Genomic DNA, 21,210 nt, shown 5'->3' with positions numbered 1-21,210 from the left:
TTCTATGTGTACTTAGTAAAGTACGTGATTGAGAAGTCTGTTATTTTAAAAAATAAAATGTAACTTAAAATTTTTAACAATGGAAATTTTTTAGCCAACAGAAAATAATGAAGAAGAATCCATCTCAAAACAAGATAAAAAAAAGAAAGGACAGAAAGGCAAAAAACAAAGTTTTGATGATAATGATAGTGAAGAATGGGAAGATAAAGATTCAAAATCAAAAAAGACCGCAAAGCCAAAAGTGGAAATGTACTCTGGGAGTGAAGATGATGATGATGATTTTAATAAACATTCTAAAAAAGCTAAAGGGAAAGCTCAGAAATCAAATAAAAAGGGGGATGGGTCAGAAGATGAGGATAATAGTAAAAGAGTTAAAGAGCGTTCCCGAGTAAATTCTTCAGGTGAAAGTGGTGATGAATCAGATGAATTTATGCCATCTAGAAAAGGACAGAAAAAAAATCAAAAAAATAAGCCAGGTCCTCATGTGGAGAGTGGGAATGAAGACGATGACTCCTCCTTCAAAATTAAGACGGTGGCCCAAAAGAAGGCAGAAAAGAAAGAACGTGAAAGAAAAAAGCGAGATGAAGAAAAAGCAAAACTGCGGAAGCTGAAAGAAAAAGAAGAGCTAGAGACTGGGAAAAAGGATCAGAGTAAACAACAATCTCAAAAGAAATCTGAAGAAGAAGCTGTAAAATCCAGAGTGACCCTTGATATTGGAGCAATCCCTGCCTCTGAAGAGAAAGGAGAGATTCCCACAGCTGCTGAAGGTTGGTAATACTACCAAGGAAAGGGTTGAAGGCTTGGATTGGTAGTCTGAGTTTTGCCCCAGAGTCATACTGCTTTTTGCCCTTGGTTGTACAGGGACTTAAATTATAATTTTTATCTAAGTACTTTTGATTTCCATTGTTAAACATTTGTATAGTATAAAATGTCTTTAAAACGGTTTGTGTACAGAGTAGGATTTTTTTTTTTTTTAAGATTTTATTTATTTATTTGACAGAGAGATCACAAGTAGGCAGAGAGGCAGACAGAGAGGAGGAAGCAGGCTCCCTGCGGAGCAGAGAGCCCGATGCAGGGCTCGATCCCAGGACCCTGAGATCATGACCTGAGCCAAAGGCAGCGGCGTAATCCACTGAGCCACCCAGGCGCCCCCAGAGTAGGATTTTTTAAAAGAATTTCACTATGAAAGCAGTTTTGCTGCTGATGAAGACTGGAAGTTGCCTAATGATAAGTTTATTCCTTTTGATATCTCAGTGTCAGATAATTCTTTCTTGTTTCAAGATTTTTTTAAATTTTTATAAATACTTTCCCGTTTTTAAAAACCCAATTCAGTCTATGAAATAGAAAAGCAAAAACATGCTAAAATTAGTTAACATCTTTTAAGCAACATGGGCCAGGTTTTTGTGCCAAAACCAATTAACGAAAAATAAGTTTTCTAGCTAAAATCCTCCTCCTTCAGAAAGAGAATAAAGATCAAATGATTCACATACTTTTTTTAAGACTAGAAAGCTTTTAATGGAAAAATTGACCTACCTTTTTTAACCAAATTTTTATTGTCTGAACATCTTTGAGGAGTAACACCACAAAAGTAGCTTCATAAACTTTAGCTCTTGGAATATAATGTATGTTTTTTATTTTGTCCTTCTAATATCCCCTTAAGGTTGGCATCATTCCTATCATCCCCATTTTGTAGAGGCAAAACTCACTACAGAATTTAGGGAGGAATTCAGATATCATGGATTAAGAGATACATTAAATACAGTGTATCTTCTTCCTGCTGTCAGGATCCTCCTGTCTTCTTGGATACTGCAGGACAATTTAGAGCAACACCAGTATTGTGGGCTTCTAAGGAGGCAACTAGGTGGTTTGAGTTATTCTATCCTGGGTACCCTCTTGATAGACCTTACCTTGCTGCTGGCATCAGCTGTGGCCCAATATGGTCTTTGAATTCTGAGGTTTGCATATCACTGCTTTAAGAAACAACTTTTTTCTTTTTTTTTTTTTAAGATTTTATTTATCTGACAGAGTGTGCACAAGCAGGAGCAGCAGCAGAGGGAGAGGGAGAAGCCAGATCCCTGCAGAAGAGGGGGGAGCCCAATGTGGGACTTGATCCCAGGACCCTGGGATCATGACCTGAGCCAAAGGCAGTTGCTTACCATCTGAGCCACCCAGGTGCCCAGGAAACAACTTTTTAAAAAACACTTTGCCTCTATTCTTTTTTGGTAGATGACAATGAAGGAGATAAAAAGAAAAAAGATAAGAAGAAAAAAAGAGAAAAGGAAGAAAAAGAGAAAGAGAAGAAAAAAGGACCTAGCAAAGCCACAGTAAAAGCTATGCAAGAAGCTCTGGCTAAGCTTAAAGAAGAAGAAGAACGACAGAAGAGAGAAGAGGAGGAACGCATAAAGCGGCTTGAAGAGTTAGAAGCTAAGCGTAAAGAAGAGGTATGTTTTCATGAAGTTTTGTTTAACTTCCAAGTCTCTGGTCTGTAAGATATCGTTAACCTTTTAATTCTAAAAGTGTCATAGTTGTAATTCAGTTATGTTATTATTCTGATACAAACAAGATGAAGCAGTCCAGAAAATCTTACCTTTATTTCCTCAGATGCAGAAATTGGTTATGATCCTTGCCAGTACTTAGTCTACTTTCCTGACATTAATACTTATGTACAACCATTAAAATATTTTCATTTGGGTATTCCTAATATAATACTTTACACATATCTCAAGAGCTTTATATTTGAGTTTGGGTTCTTTACATTTAAATTTTATAATTATGCCAATATAATTTTTGTCTTATGTACTCTTATGCAGGAAAGACTAGAACAAGAAAAGAGAGAAAGGAAAAAGCAAAAAGAGAAAGAAAGAAAAGAACGCTTAAAAAAAGAGGGGAAACTTTTAACTAAATCCCAGAGAGAAGCCAGAGCCAGAGCTGAGGCTACCCTTAAACTTCTGCAAGCTCAGGGTAAGTAGTATTTTTAATTACCAGTCTAGAAGCTTCTGGCGTACAGCTATAGGTCTGTGATGGTCAAAAGGGAATTGAATTAAGTCAGAAAATCCAGTGAAAATGCTGTGGAAAAAGTCAAATAATAATTAAAGAGTAGGGATACCAGGCTGGCTCAGTTGGTAGAACATGGAACTCAGTCTCAGCGTCACGAGTTAAAGCCCCACACTAGGTGTAGGGCTTACTTTAAAAAAAAAAAAAAAAAGTAAAGAATAGGTAAGATAAATAGATTATTCTGGGAGACGACTTCTGTAAAGTGTACTCTAAACATACTGTTTTACTTGTATTTTGCTTTAGAATGTATCTTTAACAAATACTTTTTAATGTTAAGAGAGGTTTGTGTTATATAAACATAATTCCTTAACAGCATTTGGTTTTCTATGTTTAATTTTTCCCATTATCTATAAAATGTTTTTAATAATTGATTTGTTCAAATCAGGATCCATATTAGATCCACACATTGCATTTGGTTGATATATCTGGCTCTAACTGATACCATTACCCATTCTTGTTTTGGGCATACACTTTATTAGTCACAGATACTGGATTATTCTTTAGAATTTCTCATATTCTGGATTTATCTGATGCCGTTTTCCTGGTGTTGGCTAATAGACGTTTCTGTCCCTTATAATTTCTTAGATACAGCAGCTTGACTTCTTCCAAGTGGTACTGTGTATTTCGTATTGCCTCATGTCAGGAGGCATGTGATCTGGTTGTCTCACTTCTAGTGATGTCAGTATTGATCATTGGGTTTAGGTATTGGCACCTTTGTCTATTATATAAGTACTCCACTGACTTTTTCTAATAAAAACTTAATATTCAGTCTAATAATTTAATGTCCAGCTGGTGATCATTGCAGAGTTGTGATATTCTGTCATTTCTTCTACACTTATTAGCATTCTTTTAAAGAAAAGCTTTCCCTGAAGTGTAGTTCCTGCAGAAAAGCTAGAATAAATGCTTAATTCTTACACTTCATTAATTTTCAGAATAATAGATTAGTGTTTTAGCAACTTCAGAGGTGATCGATGGGTTTTTTGGATGTATATCATTTTCTTCTGTTGGGGTTTTATGTAATTACATGGTTTTATCTCATAAAGTTATTCATGTTTTTGTATTTAAATTGTTCCATCTTTGGCCAGCCTGAGCTCATTCAGGTTGGTTCCTGTGAGTTTTCCTACAAGACTACAGTATTCTTAGACCTCTTCCTTGCTTTCCAATACAAGTTATCTAAGGTTTATCCTGCACATTTTCTATCTTAGATCTGGAGGAATCATCTGTTTATTCTTGGTTCCTTTATTCCTTTTTGTCAATCTGGACATATAATTTATTATGTTTTTGACAGATAAGATGATTTAAAATAGTATCTCTGCTCCACTGAGAAAATATTAGGACCTCTCAGTTTCCTGTTCTTATATTTCACAGATTTTTATATGACAGTAATTTTGGTGCTTATGTTATAACTACAGTAATAGGTACCATTTATTGTGTATTTATTACATAACTGATGCTGTCATAAACCTTTGACATTGTCTCTTTTCTCATAAAAATCTCATAGGTATTTTCATTCCCATAATTTAGGTGAAGAAAAAGAGACTCCTGAGTTTCAACAGCTTGCCCAAGGTCATGAAGCTGAGATTTAAACTGATCTGTATGACCACCTCTTAATTGTGCATTGTATGGTCAGCTGGGAGCGATGAATATAGAGAAACACAGTACTTAGATTTCAGAAACTTTTATTCTTAATTTGATATAGTTTTTTAAAGATGAAGTTAGAGAACAAATATGAGTACAACGAGCACCCAGATACCAGACTTGACAAGTAACTATCTGGAAGGCTAAAAACACTCATGAAGAAATTGGGATGGGAGTAATTTGGCAATCTTAGTAAAGTTTTATGGAGTAGTTTGACTTGCACTTATGAGATTAGATGAAAAAAAATTTTAAGCTTTTATTTCAGAGCACGAGCGCAATCATGAGGGGGGAGAGTGGAGGGAGAAGCAGTCACCCCACTAAGCAGGAAGCCTGATGCTAGACTCCGTCCCAGGACCCTGGGATCATGACCTGAATCGAAAGCAGACATTTAACTGACTGAGCTACCCAGGCGCCCCTAAACCACACTTCTTACTAACCCATGAGTCCAGGAGGAAGTCTTACTGAAAATTAGAAAGTATCTTGAATTTTGGGAAAAAAACGAAAAGGAAAGTACAACATATTGAAGTTTGTGGGGTGCAGCTAAAGCAATGCTCAGAGGGGGAATTTGTAGTATTAAATGCTTGCTTTAGGAAAAAAAGGTCAAATCAATAGTCTAGGCTTCCCATCTTAAACTAAAAAAATAGAAGAGCAGAGTAAGCAAAAAGAAGAAAGTATTGGGGCGCCTGGGTGGCTCAGTGGGTTAAGCCGCTGCCTTCGGCTCAGGTCATGATCTCGGGGTCCTGGGATCAAGTCCCGCATCGGGCTCTCTGCTCGGCAGGGAGCCTGCTTCCTCCTCTCTCTCTCTGCCTGCCTCTCTGCCTACTTGTGATCTCTCTCTCTCTCTCTCTCTCTCTCTGTCAAATAAATAAATAAATAAATCTTTAAAAAAAAAGAAGAAAGTATAGAAAACAGTGCAATATAAAACAAGACTAGTAGAGAATCATTGAAGCCAGAAGTTAGTACTTTGAAAATAACAATAAAATTAATAAATTAGACCAGCTAACAAAAAAAGGAGACAAGGCACAGATTACCGATACCAGGAGGAAAGAATGGGGAGGAACAACATCATTACAGATATTAAAATGATAAAGCAGTACTGTGAACAATTCTATGCTAATAGATTCAGAAGCTTAGATAAAATAGGGCTATTCCTTAAAAGATATAAACTATCAAAACACATAAACATTATCCTGGGAATGAAGGCTGGTTCAGTTTTGAGAATGAGTAAATATATTTAAAGAAGAAAAACTACATGATCATCTTACAGATATAGAAAAGTCATTTAACAGAATTCAGCATCCATGTATGATAGAAATTCATAAACTGGAAATAGAAAAGCTCCTTATTTTGCTAAAGAGATCTACATAGAAATATTCAACCATTGCACTTAAATGATGAATTATAGATGCTAAATCTTAATATTATAATTACGACAAGGATGTCCACTCTTACACAATCATTCCATGTTGTACTGAACATCCTAGCATGGGCAATTAGGGAAAAAAAAAGTGAAAGGCATAGAGATTGGAAAAAGTAAAACTCTATTCACAGATGATAGCTGCCTACATAGAGAATACCATGGAATCTAGAACTAAGAAAACCCCACAAAATGCTACAACTAATAAGTGAAATTAATGAGGTTATAGATAGGGCCAGTATGCAAATATCAATTGTATATCTGTATGCTAGTAGTTAACAGCTGAAAATCTAAACAGTATTATTTGTAGTAGCACCCCCAAAGTAAATTGAAATTCTTCATTATGATTCTAATATTTGTGGGATCTATATGCTGAAAACTATAAAAACATGAAAATAATCAAGGAGAAATGTTGCATTCACAATTGGAAAACTTGATACTGTTGAGATTATCAGTTCTCCAAAATGACCTTTAGATGCAGTGCAATCATAGTCAAACTTGCAGCAGTATATTTTGTGAATATCTATAAACTGTTTCTAAAATGTGTATGAAAAGGTGAAGGAGTTAGAATGGCCAAAATATTTTTGGAAATAATATACTTGGAGCACTCAAATATCTGATTTCAAGACTTACTATGGTAAGTCTTGTGGTAATAAGTTAAGTAATAAGTTACCATAACTTGTGGTAATCAGTACAGGGTGATACTGGCAAAAGCAGCAATAAAGACAGATTAATAGAATTGTCTGTATACAGTCAGCTTTGGGGAAAAGGCAGTTTAGTATGTAAAATACAGTGTTGGCAACAACTGATACTGGAACAGTTGGGTGTCTAGATGCAAAAACAAAAACCCAAAAGCCTAGTCCTAAATCTCACACATTATATAAAAATTAACTCAAAACGATTGTAAATCTAAATCTACAATATACAACTACAAAACTTTAGGGGGAAAATAGTAGAAAATCTTTCCGACCTTGTGTTATGTGCTTAGTTTAACTTAAAAAGCATAATTCATAAAAGCAACGTATTTGGGGAAGTCCAGTTAAAAATTGCTCTGCAGAAGACATCACTGACAGTTGATTTAAAGACAATACCTGAAAATCACATATCTGACAAGGATTAATATGCACAATATGTGAAGATAACTCAGTATTCAACAATAAGAAGAGCAACAGCCCTATTTAAAAATGGGCAAAAGACGTGAACAGAACTATAGGCAGTGAAAAGAATGTTTAATAGTAGTCATTAGGGAAATTCAAATTAAGACCACAGATATCATTATATATTTATTGAAATACATAAATTTTAAAAACTTGCCTTTTTCTGGCAAGTATGCAGAACAGTTGGAACTCATCTACCTTACTGGTTGAAATGCAAAACTGTAAAGTCAATTTGGAAAACAGTTGGGAGTTTCTTTTAAATTTTTTTAAGTACATATTTATCTAATGTCCCATCATTCCTGCTCCAAAATACTTACCCAGAGAAATGTTCACACAGAAACCTGCATATATGTTCGTAGGAGCTTTATCCATAATTGTCAAAACTGGAAAAAATGCAGATCTCCTTCAGTTGTCTACAGAATAATGAAACTATAGTATATCCATACAATGGAATGCAGTAGGAAGAAATGAAGAATTAGTACATACAACAGTTAGTACATATAACAATGAGGATGACTCTAAAATCTGTTATGATGACAACAGCCCAGACTATAAGGTTTCATTTCTTTGACATTTTGGGAAAAAAAAATCTTTTGGGATAGAAAACAGATCAGTGGTTGGCAGGGGCAAAGGATGTAAGTAGGGTTTGATTACATAGAACAGCACAGGATGATAGAATTGTTCTGCATCTTCACTGTGTTTAATAACTCTGCACATTTTTCAAAAGTCCCAGAACTGGACACTAAGAAAGTAGTACTTTAGTTTATGTAAATTTTCAAACTCCTTATATAGAAAAGAGATTTTTCCATGAGTGTATGTATCTCTGGGGTGAATAATACGTTATCTTTTTTTATTATTATTATTTGTCAGAGACAGAGCGCGTGTGAGCACAAGCATGAAAAGTGGCAGGCAGAGGGAGAAGCAGAGTCCCCTGATGTGGGACTCGATTCCAGGACCCTGGGATCATGCCCTAAGCCAAGGGCAGACTCTTAACTGACTGAGCCACCCAGACTTCCCTGAAATGTTATCTTTTTAAGTAGCATTTCTTTTTTCTTTCTTTCTTTATATATTTATATTTATATATTTATATATAAATTTATATATTTATATATTTGACAGCGAGAGAGAGAGATCACAGGTAGGCAGAGAGAGAGAGAGGGAAGCAGGCTCTCCGCCGAGCAGAGAGCCCGATGTGGGACTCGATCCCAGGACCCTGAGATCATGACCTGAGCCGAAGGCAGCGGCTTAACCCACTGAGCCACCCAGGTGCCCCTTAAGTAGCATTTCTTAGATGATACACAAATAGCATAAATCTGAAGTTTTCATTTTTGTCCCTTAGGTGTTGAAGTGCCATCAAAAGACTCTTTGCCAAAGAAGAGGCCAATTTATGAAGATAAAAAGAAGAAAAAAACATTACAGCAGCTAGAAAATAAAGAAGGTTTGTATACAAAGTGACCTGTGACTTAAAAATAATTTTGTTTGCCTTTTTCCTCTAATTTTCAAAACAGTGTCTTTTAAAAAGAAACCACAAATATTGAAACTTATTTCCTGTACTTTGTTTCTTATTGTTGTTAACCATTCTCAGCTGATTTCAATGACAGGTTAATGGAAAAGTGCTTTTGTTTGAAAAATCTAAATCTTCCCCAAAACAGCTATTCCTATCATTCTTATTTTTCTTTGTTTCCTTCTCAACCTTTTGTGATTTCACATTGTTCCTTGAGCAGACTTATTTCCTGTAAAATATATGGCTGATATTTAAACACTTTCTAAACTTGCTAAGGAATTTTGGTTTGTACTCCTGGTTTTTATTCAGTTCTTAACAGTATCCCAACAGAAATTATGCACTGAAAAAGTATTCTTAACTTAGTTTCTTCCCTTTTTTCAGTATCTGAACCAATAGAATTAAGCGCTGCTGTGGAAGTTGTAGAACAAGGAGTTCCAGAAAAGGAAGAGACACCACCTCCTGTTGAACCAGGCCAGTTGCACTGACTAATTACTTCCCATTAAATAGCACTGATGTGTCAGAAGTTGTCTTCGTCATCATTAATTTGGGGAAAGCAAATATCTGGCAGGATGGTATTCTTCATATTTTTCTCTAAACCATTTCTTTCCATTTCCATTTTGAAAAAGTTTAGGGGTGCCTGGGAGGCTATTTGTTTGACTCTCTGACTCTTGGTCATGGCTCAGGTCTGGAGCTCATGGTTATGAGTTCGAGCCCCCGTGAGTTTGAACTCCAAGCTGGGCTCCGCTTAAAAAAAAAAAATTGTAGGAGTGAGATTTGAATCAGTTTTCAATAGTACCAGTAAAATATAGAGGGAATGGAAGGTTTTTAAATTTTATTTTATTTTTTTATGTTTTCATTTGTGGGTCAGAAATCTTAAGCGGTGCCAAGAAGACCTGAAGTTCTTTATTTAATTCTTTGGAAACATTTTAATGACAACTTTTTAAGAGTACTGTAAAAATTGGCATTTTTAAACCTCCTTAGAGGTCAGCTTCTGTTTACTAAATCTGTAAGAGGATTCATTTTATTAATTATGTGTATATGTGTTTTGGGGTTGAAGAAAGTCTTTGGCTTTTTTTTTTTTTTTAAAAGATAAACATTGTTTTCATTCATTAGACTAGATACTGATAGGCGAGCCAGAGGCTAACTATATACATGTATGGTTAACAAAATCGAGAAGAATCTCCACTGTTTAAAGTTTGAAGTGGGGATAAATAGTAAGAGAGTATCAAGATTGACCCACAGTGGTGAAAAATATCATTGATTGTTCCTGTCCTTCTTTCTCCCCCAGTCTTCTTAGTGTAAAAGGATCATTTACCTGACACAACTCAGCTTAGCATCATGACACTGGAGAAATTGAGGTTGATAGGCTTAATGGCAGTCCATTATTTTAGGTGACATATGTAAGCAGCAGAAAGAATTGCTAATTTAGAAGGATATTTTGGGTACATGTACCTGACTCATTTCCTCTTTCTCAAGATGTTCCAAACATCTTGGCAAATAGTAATTATTACAGGGAAGCAAATACTGCTTGTCCCACTTGAATTTAAGAGTAGTTTTGCTTTATTGGATTTCAGTTAAAAAAAAGTTGAGAATATTCTTAATAATAAGTCTTAATATTCAGAATTATACCTTTCTGATGTTTTTGGATTGTCAGCAAATATTCTTTTATTTTTGTATTTTTAAAGATTTTATTTATTTATTTGATAGAGATCCCAAGTAGTCAGAGAGGCAGGCAGAGACAGAGGAGGAAGCAGGCTCCCTGCCGAACAGAGAGCCCAACGAGGGGCTCAATCCCAGGACCCTGAGATCACGACCTGGGCCAAAGGCAGAGACTGTAACCCACTGAGCCACCCAGGCGCCCCTCTTTTCTTATTTTCAACTGGAATAGAGGTGTAGCTTTGTACCTACAACTATGATTTTTAGTAGAATTTGTATGTAGCTGTAGAAGTTAAAGCAATAAAATAAGTAGTAAATTCTTAGGTATGACGTATAAGTTTGAAAGATCAAAATGAAGATACAGTAAGTAATCCTCTCTTATTTGTGGGGGATATGTTTGAGAACCCCAGTGGATGCCTGAAACTGCAGGTAGTACTGAGCTCTGTTTCCTCCTATACAACTGTGAGAGAGTTTAACTTAAAAATTAGGCACACCGAGAGATGAACAGCAGTAAGTAATAATGAATATTTAGAACAATATACTGTAATAACTTATGTGCATGTAGTGTCTCTCTTTTAAAATATCTTCCTGTACTGTACTCATTCTTCTTGCGATGGTGGGAGATGATAAGTGCCCATGTGACTAGATGAAGTGAGATGAATGATGTAGGCACTGTGATGTAATGTTAGAATACCATTGGCCTTCTGACCGTACATTAGAAGGAGGAATGGAGGATCAGTTGCTTTCAGACCTGTAGATAAGGTTGGGGGGAGGGGGAAACTATTGTGAAATTTCATTTTCTACAAGAACTGAGTGCAGTCATCATCTACCCTTTTCAAAATCCAATAACATTTCACTGAGTTTCTGATATTTTAATTATTGTCAAATATGAAATCTGGTTTAAGTTTAATTTGGTATATTCAAATTTCTAGGAAACTGTGCAGCATTTGGTAATACTAAATTATAACATGTAGCTGTGTTGAGAAAGTAGTTCCAAAGATGATGAAATTGTATGTTGCATGATTAAAATATTTTTTAATGTAAGCAAAATTTTCCACTTTTCCTAAAAGCAAGCCCCTATTTCTGGGTGATTTCTATGTCTTTAACAAAAACCTTTATTTATAGAAGAGGAAGAAGAAACTGAAGATGCTGGATTGGATGATTGGGAAGCTATGGCCAGTGATGAAGAGAGAGAAAAAGGTGAATAACTCATAAGTACCAGTTGACAAATCTAATGGTTATTAGAGGTGTATATATTTAAAGAAATAGTCTTCTGATTATGAAATCCATATGAACATTTCTGGGAATAAAAACCAGTCTCAGATCTTTCCATTGCCTTGGTTTCTAAATCCTCATGTGGATCCTCATTTTATGAATAAATGGTTTTTCAAGGGCACCTAGGATTTAAAATAACATTTTTTCAGAGTGATATTGTAAATGGGATTAGGTTATTAAAGCTAGCCTACAAAAAAACCACTTTAACTTGAAATATAACACAAAGGTAATACAACAAATAGAACCTAATAAATATGAATAAATAATTTTCCGTTGTCATTACTTTCTGTCCTATGTTATAAAAATCTGCTCTCTTTGGTTTTAATTTCCTGGGGGGTGAGATGGATATTTGTTTTTTCAGGGTTTTTTTCCTAATACATTTTCCTTTATAAGTTTTCATTTTAATTCTAGTTAACACACAGTGTTATATTAGTTTCATGTGTATGATATAGTGATTCAACAATTCCATATATTACCTGGTGCTCATCAGGACAAGTACGCTCCTTAATTCCCATCACCTCTTTAACCCTTGCCCCCCTCCCCAGGCCCTGCCCCAAACCTTTCCTCTCCTCTGGTAACCATCAATTTGTTCTCTGTAGTTAGAGTCTATTTCTTAGTTTGTCTCTTTTTCTTTTCTTGCCCTTTGCTCATTTGTTTTGTTTCTTGAATTCTATATGAGTGAAATAATATATTTGTCTTTCTCTGACTGACATGTTTCACTTAGCATTATATTCTCTAGCTCTGTCCATGTTATTGCAAGTGACAAGATTTCATTCTTTCTCAGGGCTGAATAATACTCCATTGTATATATGCACTGCATCTTCTTTGTCCATTCATATGTCACTGGGCACTTGAGCTGCTTCTTTATCTTGGTTATTATAAATAATGCTGCCATAGACATAGGGGTGCATGTAATCCTTTGAATTAGTGTTTTTGTAGTTTTTGGGTAAATACCTGGTAGTGTGATTACTGGATCAAAGGTAGTTCTATTTTTAATTTTTTGAGGAGCCTCCATACCGTTTTCCACAGTGGCTGTACCAGTTTGCATTCCCAACAGCAGCACAATAAAACAGAATAATCATTCAGTGAGTCAATTCATCAAAAAATATCAGAGTATATTCACCTAATAATACCGTACTGAAATATATATTAAAAAATTAGAACACAGGGAGAAACAGACAATCTATAATCATGGCAGATTTTAACCCAGATTTAACCATTCTCAGTAAGAGAGAAAGGGAGTCCAGTTCTGTTTCTTTTCTGTACTTTTTTACTATGTTTGGTATTGTTGTTTAAAATTTTATTTATTTGATAGGGGAGAGCGCAAGAGAAAGCACAAGCAGGAGGAACAGCAGAGGAAGAGGGAGAAGCAGGGTTCCCACTGAGCAGGGAGTCCAATGCAGGGCTTGATCCCAGGACACTGGGATCATGACCTGAGCTGTAACTGACTGAGCCACTCAGGCACCCCTTTTTTTTTTTTAATTCCATATTTTCCTCCTTCCATGAGCTTGAAGTTACATACTTTTTTGCTATTTTTTTTAATTACTCTAGAGACTTTAAAAATAGGTCTTTGAACTATCACTGTCTAATGTTACACTCGTTCCAGACTGCAAAGACCATAGAATACATGAGCAAATTTATCCAGTTCTCAGTTCATTATTCCCATTTATATTAGTTCCCATTCTAATATCCCATCATACCTTAAGTTTACTCATATTGTCAGCTCTTTGTTGTAATTCATTTCATTCTGCATCTCTGATCTTCCATTTGAGATCATTTCTTCTTGCCGGAATACCTTTTAGAATTTCCTTTAGTATGAATCTGTTAGTGAGGCATTCCATATTTGCTTTACTAAAAATACCTTTATCTCTTTATTCTTGAAGGGTATATTTACTGAGTGAAGAATTCTTTGTTGAAATTCTTTTTAACATTTTGAAGATATTATTCCCTTGTGTTAGCTTTCATTGTTTCTGTTGAGAAGTCAGATATCAACCTAAAGTTTTCATGTGCCTTTGGTTTTCAGCAGTAATGATGTGGCCAGGGTTGAGCTTATTGTTGTTGTTGTTGTTCATTCGGCCTATAGAGTTTTATCAATGTATGATTTTATATTTTTAATCAATTTACAGTGTTATGAGCTGTTATTTCACCTCAGGGATTCTAGTTGTGCCTATGATAGGCCTTCTTATTATATCAGTGTAGCATGTCTTTTCACGTTTTCCACCTAATTGAGTCTCCATGGCCCATTCTAAATTGTTTTTCTGATCTGTCTTCTGGTTCACCAGTTTTCTCTTCAGCTATTTCTAATTGCCTGTTAAGCCCATCTTTTGGGTTCTTAGTTTTGTCTCCAGTATTTTCTAGTTTTAGATTCTCCATTTAACTGTTTTTTGGTAAGGTTTTACTTTATAAACTTTTAAATCTTTTGCTCCCTAGATGTTAGAAACATAGTCATTTTTCAACTTTTTAAATAGATTTATTTATTTATTTATTTTAGAGAGTGTAAGGGGCGAGGTGCAGAGAGAGAATCTCAAGCAGACTCCACCAGAGCACAGAGGCTGACTTGGAGCTCGATCTCATGACCCTGAGATCACAACCTGAGCCAAAACCAACTGTTGGATGCTCATTCGACTGAGCCAGCCAGGCATCCCTTAGTTTGGGGGCTTGCTGGCTTCCATCATGTGCATTGTTTTTTTACATGGCTTGTTATTTTCATATATTGTGCTGGATGTTATACTTGTAAAACTTTAGGAATAATTTGACATCAGGGATGGTGTTTTTCTTTCTCCAGAGAGAATTTATGTGTATATCCACCAGGAATCTAACAATATGGAATCATTTTATTCTAGATTTAGAATTGATAGAATCTGGAGGTGATTGACCAATAATGGGGAGGTCCTGTTTATTTCCTATTTATTCTAATTGCTAGTGTTCAATTTTTTGTGACTTCATTCCACAATAACAGTATTACTCAATGTCTATCCACCTTACCCCCTTGACTCTTTTTAATAGACTCAGTGCCTGGACCCCTAAATACTGCTTAGCCTTTAAGATGCCTTCTTCAGAATCAGCAAATGACCACTGCTTCTCAGTCTTTGGGCTAAGATCAAGTACAGAATTGGCAAATGACCCCAACGGAAAGAAATTCTACATGTTGTGTTCTTCTCCCTTAGTTCTTATTCCGCCTTACAGTGTGGTTCAGTCACATATTAAGTTTTTACTGTTAAATGACAATCTTCATTGTAGCAAATATGTGACCAACACTTTGCATTTATGATACATGAAAATAATTAGCATTCATGATATCTTTATAATGTTACTGCCACACTTAGTGCACCCTTAGTAGTGTTTTCCCTTTAAGGTCTTACAATGTTGATGAAAATCTCCATTTTTAACTTTCAAATTTCTTTTTCTTGAAAGAAGAAAACACGATACATATAGAAGTTAAAGAAAACCCTGAGGAGGAGGAGGAAGAGGAGGAGGAAGAGAGTGAAGAAGATGAGAGTGAAGAGGAAGAGGAAGAGGAGGGAGAAAGTGAGGGCAGTGAAGGTGATGAAGAGGATGAAAAGGTGTCAGATGAAAAGGATGCTGGGAAAATGTTAGATAAAAAACCAAGTAAAGAAATGAGTTCTGAATCTGAATTCGACTCTGATGATGATCGTACTAAAGAAGAAAGAGCTTATGACAAAGCCAAACGGAGGATTGAGGTATTTATTTTTCCCTTTCTCTTTACCCACCTCCCCCACAGATGATTCTCATCTGGGATCATTAGAACGGTTCTCTGAACTAGAGACAGTGTGGTACTGGCATAAGAACAAATAATGCAGATGATGAAACAACTAAAAGTCAAAAAAATCCTTATATTTCTGACATACTGATAAGTCATAGATGCTAAAGCAATTCAATGGGAAAAGGATAGCTTTTTCAACCAGTGATGCTAGTTAAATTAATAAATGAGTTTAGTCTCCGACCCCAAATCATATATAAAAGTTATCTTAAAACAGATCAGAGATAGAGCTAAAGATGTAAGAAAGTGAAGGTATAAATTTAGGAAAAAAACAGGACAAAATAGTCATGACCTTGGGTTGGACATTGGGTCTTTAACATTGACCTAACCTAAGGACCTTACTCCCTTAACCTAAGTCAGAATGGTATACTGCTTCATTGTTTCTATTTGTTCTCTCCAAATTTTGATGTGCTCTTTAAATGATGGCTTAAGGGTATGCAGAAATATTCTGAAAATACACACTGTAGTCATAAACACTAGTTAAACTAGTGTTTGCCTTGTGTATTTTAAGTTAGTCACTGTGAAGCATCTGGTGACTTTAGGTATTGAAATTTGATGGGTTAATGAGGCATCTTTTGATTTAGCAAAGTGTACATACCTAGTGAACTTACTACATTTTTCCTATTTAATGTAGTAGACTTGAGAGTTTTCTTTAATTATGTCAGCTTAGTATAAATAATATACTAAAAACTGGTTTGCTTAAGGATGTTAAAGTATTTTAAAGCTAAAAACAATTTTAGCTTTCCTTTTTTAAAAATTATTTTCATTTGTACTTGATTTTTCAGTTTTATCTTTTTTTTTTGATGTATGTATTATTAGTGGTTGTATTAGTGGTTGCCTCACCCTTCTGTAAAGTATTAAAGGGATACATTTTCTGAATTTCTAAAGGACTAAGTCTGTTGTTGTATGTTGGGGTTTCTCACCCCTGCCAGTGTTGACATCTTTAGGCTGTATAATTTTGTTGTGGGGGACAGTCGTCTTCATTTAGGATGGTAAGCAGTATCCCTGTCCTCCACCCACTAAATACCAGTGGCATTCTCCTCCCTTCTTCCCCATTGTAACTGCTGCTTCCCACAGCACCTACTCCAGCCAACTCCTTGCTCTGTACCAATGTGTGAGAGACAGTTTGTAATGTGTTTGATGATTTAAAGACAGTGGGTATAAAGCAGAAAGAAGTTTCCCCATTATTTCACTTCCCAGGCTTTTGCATAGTTCTGTGCATGACATTCAAGTTTTTGTTTTTGTTTTTTAAAGATTTTATTATTTATTTATTTGACAGAGATCACAAGTAGGCAGAGAGGCAGGCAGAGAGAGAGGGGGAAGCAGGCTCCCCGCCAAGCAGAGAGCCCAATGCGGGGCTCAATCCCAGGACCTGGAGACCACCACCTGAGCCAAAGGCAGCAGCCCAACCCACTGAGCCACCCAGGCGCATCCCAGCTTTAAGTTTTTTAAAATGTTTAATTAAAACAGATAATATATTTTGTATATATATATGTGTTTTTTTTTTAAGGATTTTATTTATTTGTCATAGAGAGGTGGAGAGTACAAACCCGAGAAGCAGCAGCCAGAGGGAGAAACAAGCTCCCTGTAGAGTAAGGGGCCCAATGTGGGACTCGATCCCAGGACCGTGGCATCATGAACTGAACTAAAGGCAGCTGCTCAGCCGACTGAGCCATCCATGCTTCCCAGTATATTCCTTTTTTTTCACATAACAGTATGCTCTGGACCTCTACATCCAGCAAATTTTTAAGCAGCTTTTTGGGATATGATTTACATACTAAAGAATTGATCCAGTCAGTTCAGTGACATTTTGTAATTTTGTAGAGTTGTGCATCCATTATCACAACTCAACTTTAAAGTATTTTCATCACCCCAAAAAGATTTCTTGTAACAATTTGCAGTCATTCCCTATTTCTAGCCCCACATATATAGCAGTCCCCCCCACCCTCCTAGTCCCACCATCCACAGTTCTGCTTTCCATGGTTTCAGTTACCTATGGTCAACTGCAGTCTGGAAGCAGGTGATCCTCCTTCTCTTGTATTGTCAGAAGGTCAGTAGTAGCCTAACACTACACTATTCACCTAACTTCATCTCATTACGTAGGCATTTTATAATCTCACATCATCACAAGAAGAAGGGTGAGTACAGTAAAATAAGATACTTTGAGATCACATTCACAACTTTTTTGCAGTATGTTCTTAACATTGTTTAATTTTATTACTAGGTATTGTTAATCTTTCAGTGCCCCTGATTTATCAGTTTAATTTTTTTTAGGAGGGTGGGGCAGAGGGAGATTGAGAGTCTTAAGCAGATTCCATGCTTGGGGTGCCTGGGTGGCTGAATTGTTAAGCATCTGCCTTCGGCTCAGGTCATGATCCCAGAGTCGTAGGATTGAGCCCCGCATCCAGCTCCCTGCCCGGTGGGAAGCCTGTTTCTCCCTCTCCCACTCCCCCTGCTTGTGTTCCCTCTCTCGCTGTGTCTCTCTGTCAAATAAATAAATAAAATCTTTAAAAAGAAAAAAAAATAGCAGGTTCCATGCCCAGCACAGAGCCCGATGCAGGGCTTCTCAAAATCCTGAGATCATGACCTGAGCTGAAATCAAGAGTCAGACACTTAACTGACTGAACCACCCAGGCACCCCTAAATTTAACTGTATCTTAGATACATGTAGGAGAAAGCATAAATATATATAGGGTTTGGCATTATCTGCAGTTTCAGGCATCCACTAAGGAGATTGGAATTTATCACCCCTGCATAAGGAGGGGACTGCTGTAAATTTCAATCAAAATATTTGGTCTTTTATGTCTAGTTTATTTCATTTACTCTGTTTACTTGCGTGCTGACTTTATCAGAATTTTGTTCCTTTTTATTGCCAGATAGTGTTGTATAAGTATACTGTATTTTGTTATCTATTCACTAGAGGACATTTGAGTTGTTTCCATTTTGCAGCTATTACAGATGGTACTACTATATACATTTGCATATAAGCGTTTTAATGGAAATGTGTTTTCATTTTTTTTTTAATAAATTCCTAAGAGTGAGATTGCTGGATCATATGGTAAATTTGTGTTTAACTTTTTCAGAAACTGCTAAACTATTTTCCAGAGTGACTGTACAATTATAGATTCCCACCAGTTGAGGGTTCTGGTAGTTCCTCTGCATCCTAATACTTGTGTTAACATCTGTGTTTTCAGTTACAGTCATTCTCAGAAATATAAGTATTTAGTTTTGGACTTTCAGTTCTGTTTCATCATCTGTATTATCTGCTCTTATGCTAGTACCATACTGTCTTGATTATTATAGCTTTAATAGTAGGTTTTGAGGTAGGGAAAATAGAAGTCCTACAATGTTGTTATTCCTTTTCAAGTTTGTTTTGGCTATTCCAGGTCACTTGCTTTTCCATATAAATATTATGGTCATCTTGAAAGTTTCTGCAAAAAGCTTGCTTAGATTTAGATAGAGATTGTGTTGAATCTATAGATCAATTTTAAGGAGAATTATCTATTTTAATAGTATTGATTCTTGCAGTCTATGGAAGTAGGCTGATTCTCCATTTGGATCTTTTACAGTTTCTTCTAGTAGTGTCTTATAGTTTTCACAGTTTAAGATACGTAGTTCTTTTGTTAAATTTATAATTAGACATTTTATTTTTTATACTGTTGAAAATGGGTTCACAATTTTTAAATTTTTTTTTGTTTCTAGTATAAAGAAATACAGTTGAGTTTTATAGATCTCATGTCCTGTAACTTTTTATTGAAATATTTTTATTCTAATAATTTTTAAAAATTTTTTTATTTCTTATTTTTTTTATAAACATATAATGTATTTTTATCCCCAGGGGTACAGGTCTGTGAATCGCCAGGTTTACACACTTAACAGCACTCACCATAGCACATACCCTCCCCAATTTCCATAACCCCCCCTTCTCCCAACCCCCTCTCCCCCCAGCAACCCTCAGTTTGTTCTGTGAGATTAAGAGTGACTTATGGTTTGTCTCCCTCCCAATCCTATCTTGTTTCATTTATTCTTCTCCTATCCCCCTAACCCCCCATGTTGCATCTGCACGTCCTCATATCAGGGAGATCATATGATAGTTGTCTTTCTCTGATTGACTTATTTCACTAAGCATGATACCCTCTAGTTCATCCACGTCGTCGCAAATGGCAAGATTTCATTTCTTTTGATGGCTGCATAGTATTCCACTGTGTATATATACCACATCTTCTTTATCCATTCATCTGTAGGTTCTTTCCATAGTTTGGCTATTGTAGACATTGCTGCTATAAACATTCGGGTGCACGTGCCCCTTTGGATCTCTACATTTGTATCTTTAGGGTAAATATGCAGTAGTGCAATTGCTGGGTCTTATTCTAATAATTTTTTATGGATTCCTTAGAATTTCCTATAATCAGTGTCATGTTCTCTATCAAAGACAGTTGTAATTCTTACTTTCCAGTCTCATTGCTGCTTATTTCCTTTTTTTTTTTTTTGCCTGATTTCCCTGGTTAAAACAGTACATTACGGAGTAGAAGTGGTAAGCGCAGACATACTTGTCTTGTTTTGAGTCTTTGAGGGGGATAGCATTCAGATTTTCACCGTTAACTATGGTGTTAATAGTAGTGCCCTTCTTTAGTCTGAGGATCTTCCCTTCTTTTCCTGATTTGTTCAGAGTTCCTATCATGAATGGAAATGTGCCTTTTCTATGTGTAGAGATTCTTTTTTCTTTTTTATACTAATATATGATGTGTTCTATTGGTATTCAGATATTAAGCCCAACCTTGCATTCCTAGAATAAATCCCACTTGATCCTGATATAATCTTCTTTATATGTTACTAGATTTGGTTTGTAATATTTTGTTGAGGTTTTTGTGATCTATACCCATGAGGTATATTGATAAGTAACTTTTCTTCTCTTACGATTTGTTTGTCTGGTTTTGGTGTCCGTTTAAAATTAGCTTCCTGGAATTAGTCACAAAGTGTTCCTTCTTCCTTTTTTCTGCAAGAGTTTATGAAAGATTGTTTTTGACTTTTCCTGTTTTAAGTGGCAAAATTTACTAACAAAGCTTTTGTCTTTCGAAGACTTAAAAACTTCTAGTTCAATTTCTTGTTATATTGTTCTCTCTTTGTCATATTTTCTTTTTCATCTTGAGTCATTTTCACTAATTTTTGTCTTTCTGACTACTGTGTTTCATCTGAGTTGTGAACATACAGTTGTTTATGGTATCCTTTTATAATCCTTTTTTTCTGTATGGTTAATAGTGGTGTCTTTTGGTTCTGATATTGGTGATCTGTGTCTTCTTTTTTTTTTTTTTTTCCATTTTATTTATTTTTTCAGCGTAACAGTATTCATTCTTTTTGCACAACACCCAGTGCTCCATGCAAAACGTGCCCTCCCCATTACCCACCACCTGTTCCCCCAACCTCCCACCCCTGACCCTTCAAAACCCTCAGGTTGTTTTTCAGAGTCCATAGTCTCTTATGGTTCGCCTCCCCTCCCCAATGTCCATAGCCCGCTCCCCCTCTCCCAATCCCACCTCCCCCCAGCAACCCCCAGTTTGTTTTGTGAGATTAAGAGTCATTTATGGTTTGTCTCCCTCCCAATCCCATCTTGTTTCATTTATTCTTCTCCTATCCCCCTACCCGCCCATGTTGCTTCTCCATGTCCTCATATCAGGGAGATCATATGATAGTTGTCTTTCTCCGATTGACTTATTTCACTAAGCATGAT

General features: G+C 35.9%; 1 protein-coding gene across 2 annotated transcripts in view; it reads left to right on the top strand.

The window, feature by feature from the left end:
* Window positions 1-21,210, top strand: part of EIF5B (eukaryotic translation initiation factor 5B) — an 84,774-nt gene that overhangs the window by 35,692 nt on the left and 27,872 nt on the right. Inside the window, exons 4-10 of one of the 2 annotated variants that reach the window (XM_045980335.1) lie at window positions 95-767; window positions 2,227-2,441; window positions 2,811-2,961; window positions 8,606-8,704; window positions 9,152-9,241; window positions 11,552-11,626; window positions 15,119-15,402. In XM_045980335.1, coding sequence (XP_045836291.1) covers window positions 95-767; window positions 2,227-2,441; window positions 2,811-2,961; window positions 8,606-8,704; window positions 9,152-9,241; window positions 11,552-11,626; window positions 15,119-15,402 — 1,587 coding nt within the window. Of the gene's footprint in view, window positions 1-94; window positions 768-2,226; window positions 2,442-2,810; window positions 2,962-8,605; window positions 8,705-9,151; window positions 9,242-11,551; window positions 11,627-15,115; window positions 15,403-21,210 lie in introns of both variants that reach the window. The other variant, XM_045980334.1, reaches the window with a different exon arrangement.

Source organism: Meles meles, chromosome 16, assembly GCF_922984935.1.
Source record: "Meles meles chromosome 16, mMelMel3.1 paternal haplotype, whole genome shotgun sequence".
Classification (NCBI taxonomy): Eukaryota; Metazoa; Chordata; class Mammalia; order Carnivora; family Mustelidae; genus Meles; species Meles meles.
This window is presented reverse-complemented; position numbering and strand designations above follow the sequence as displayed.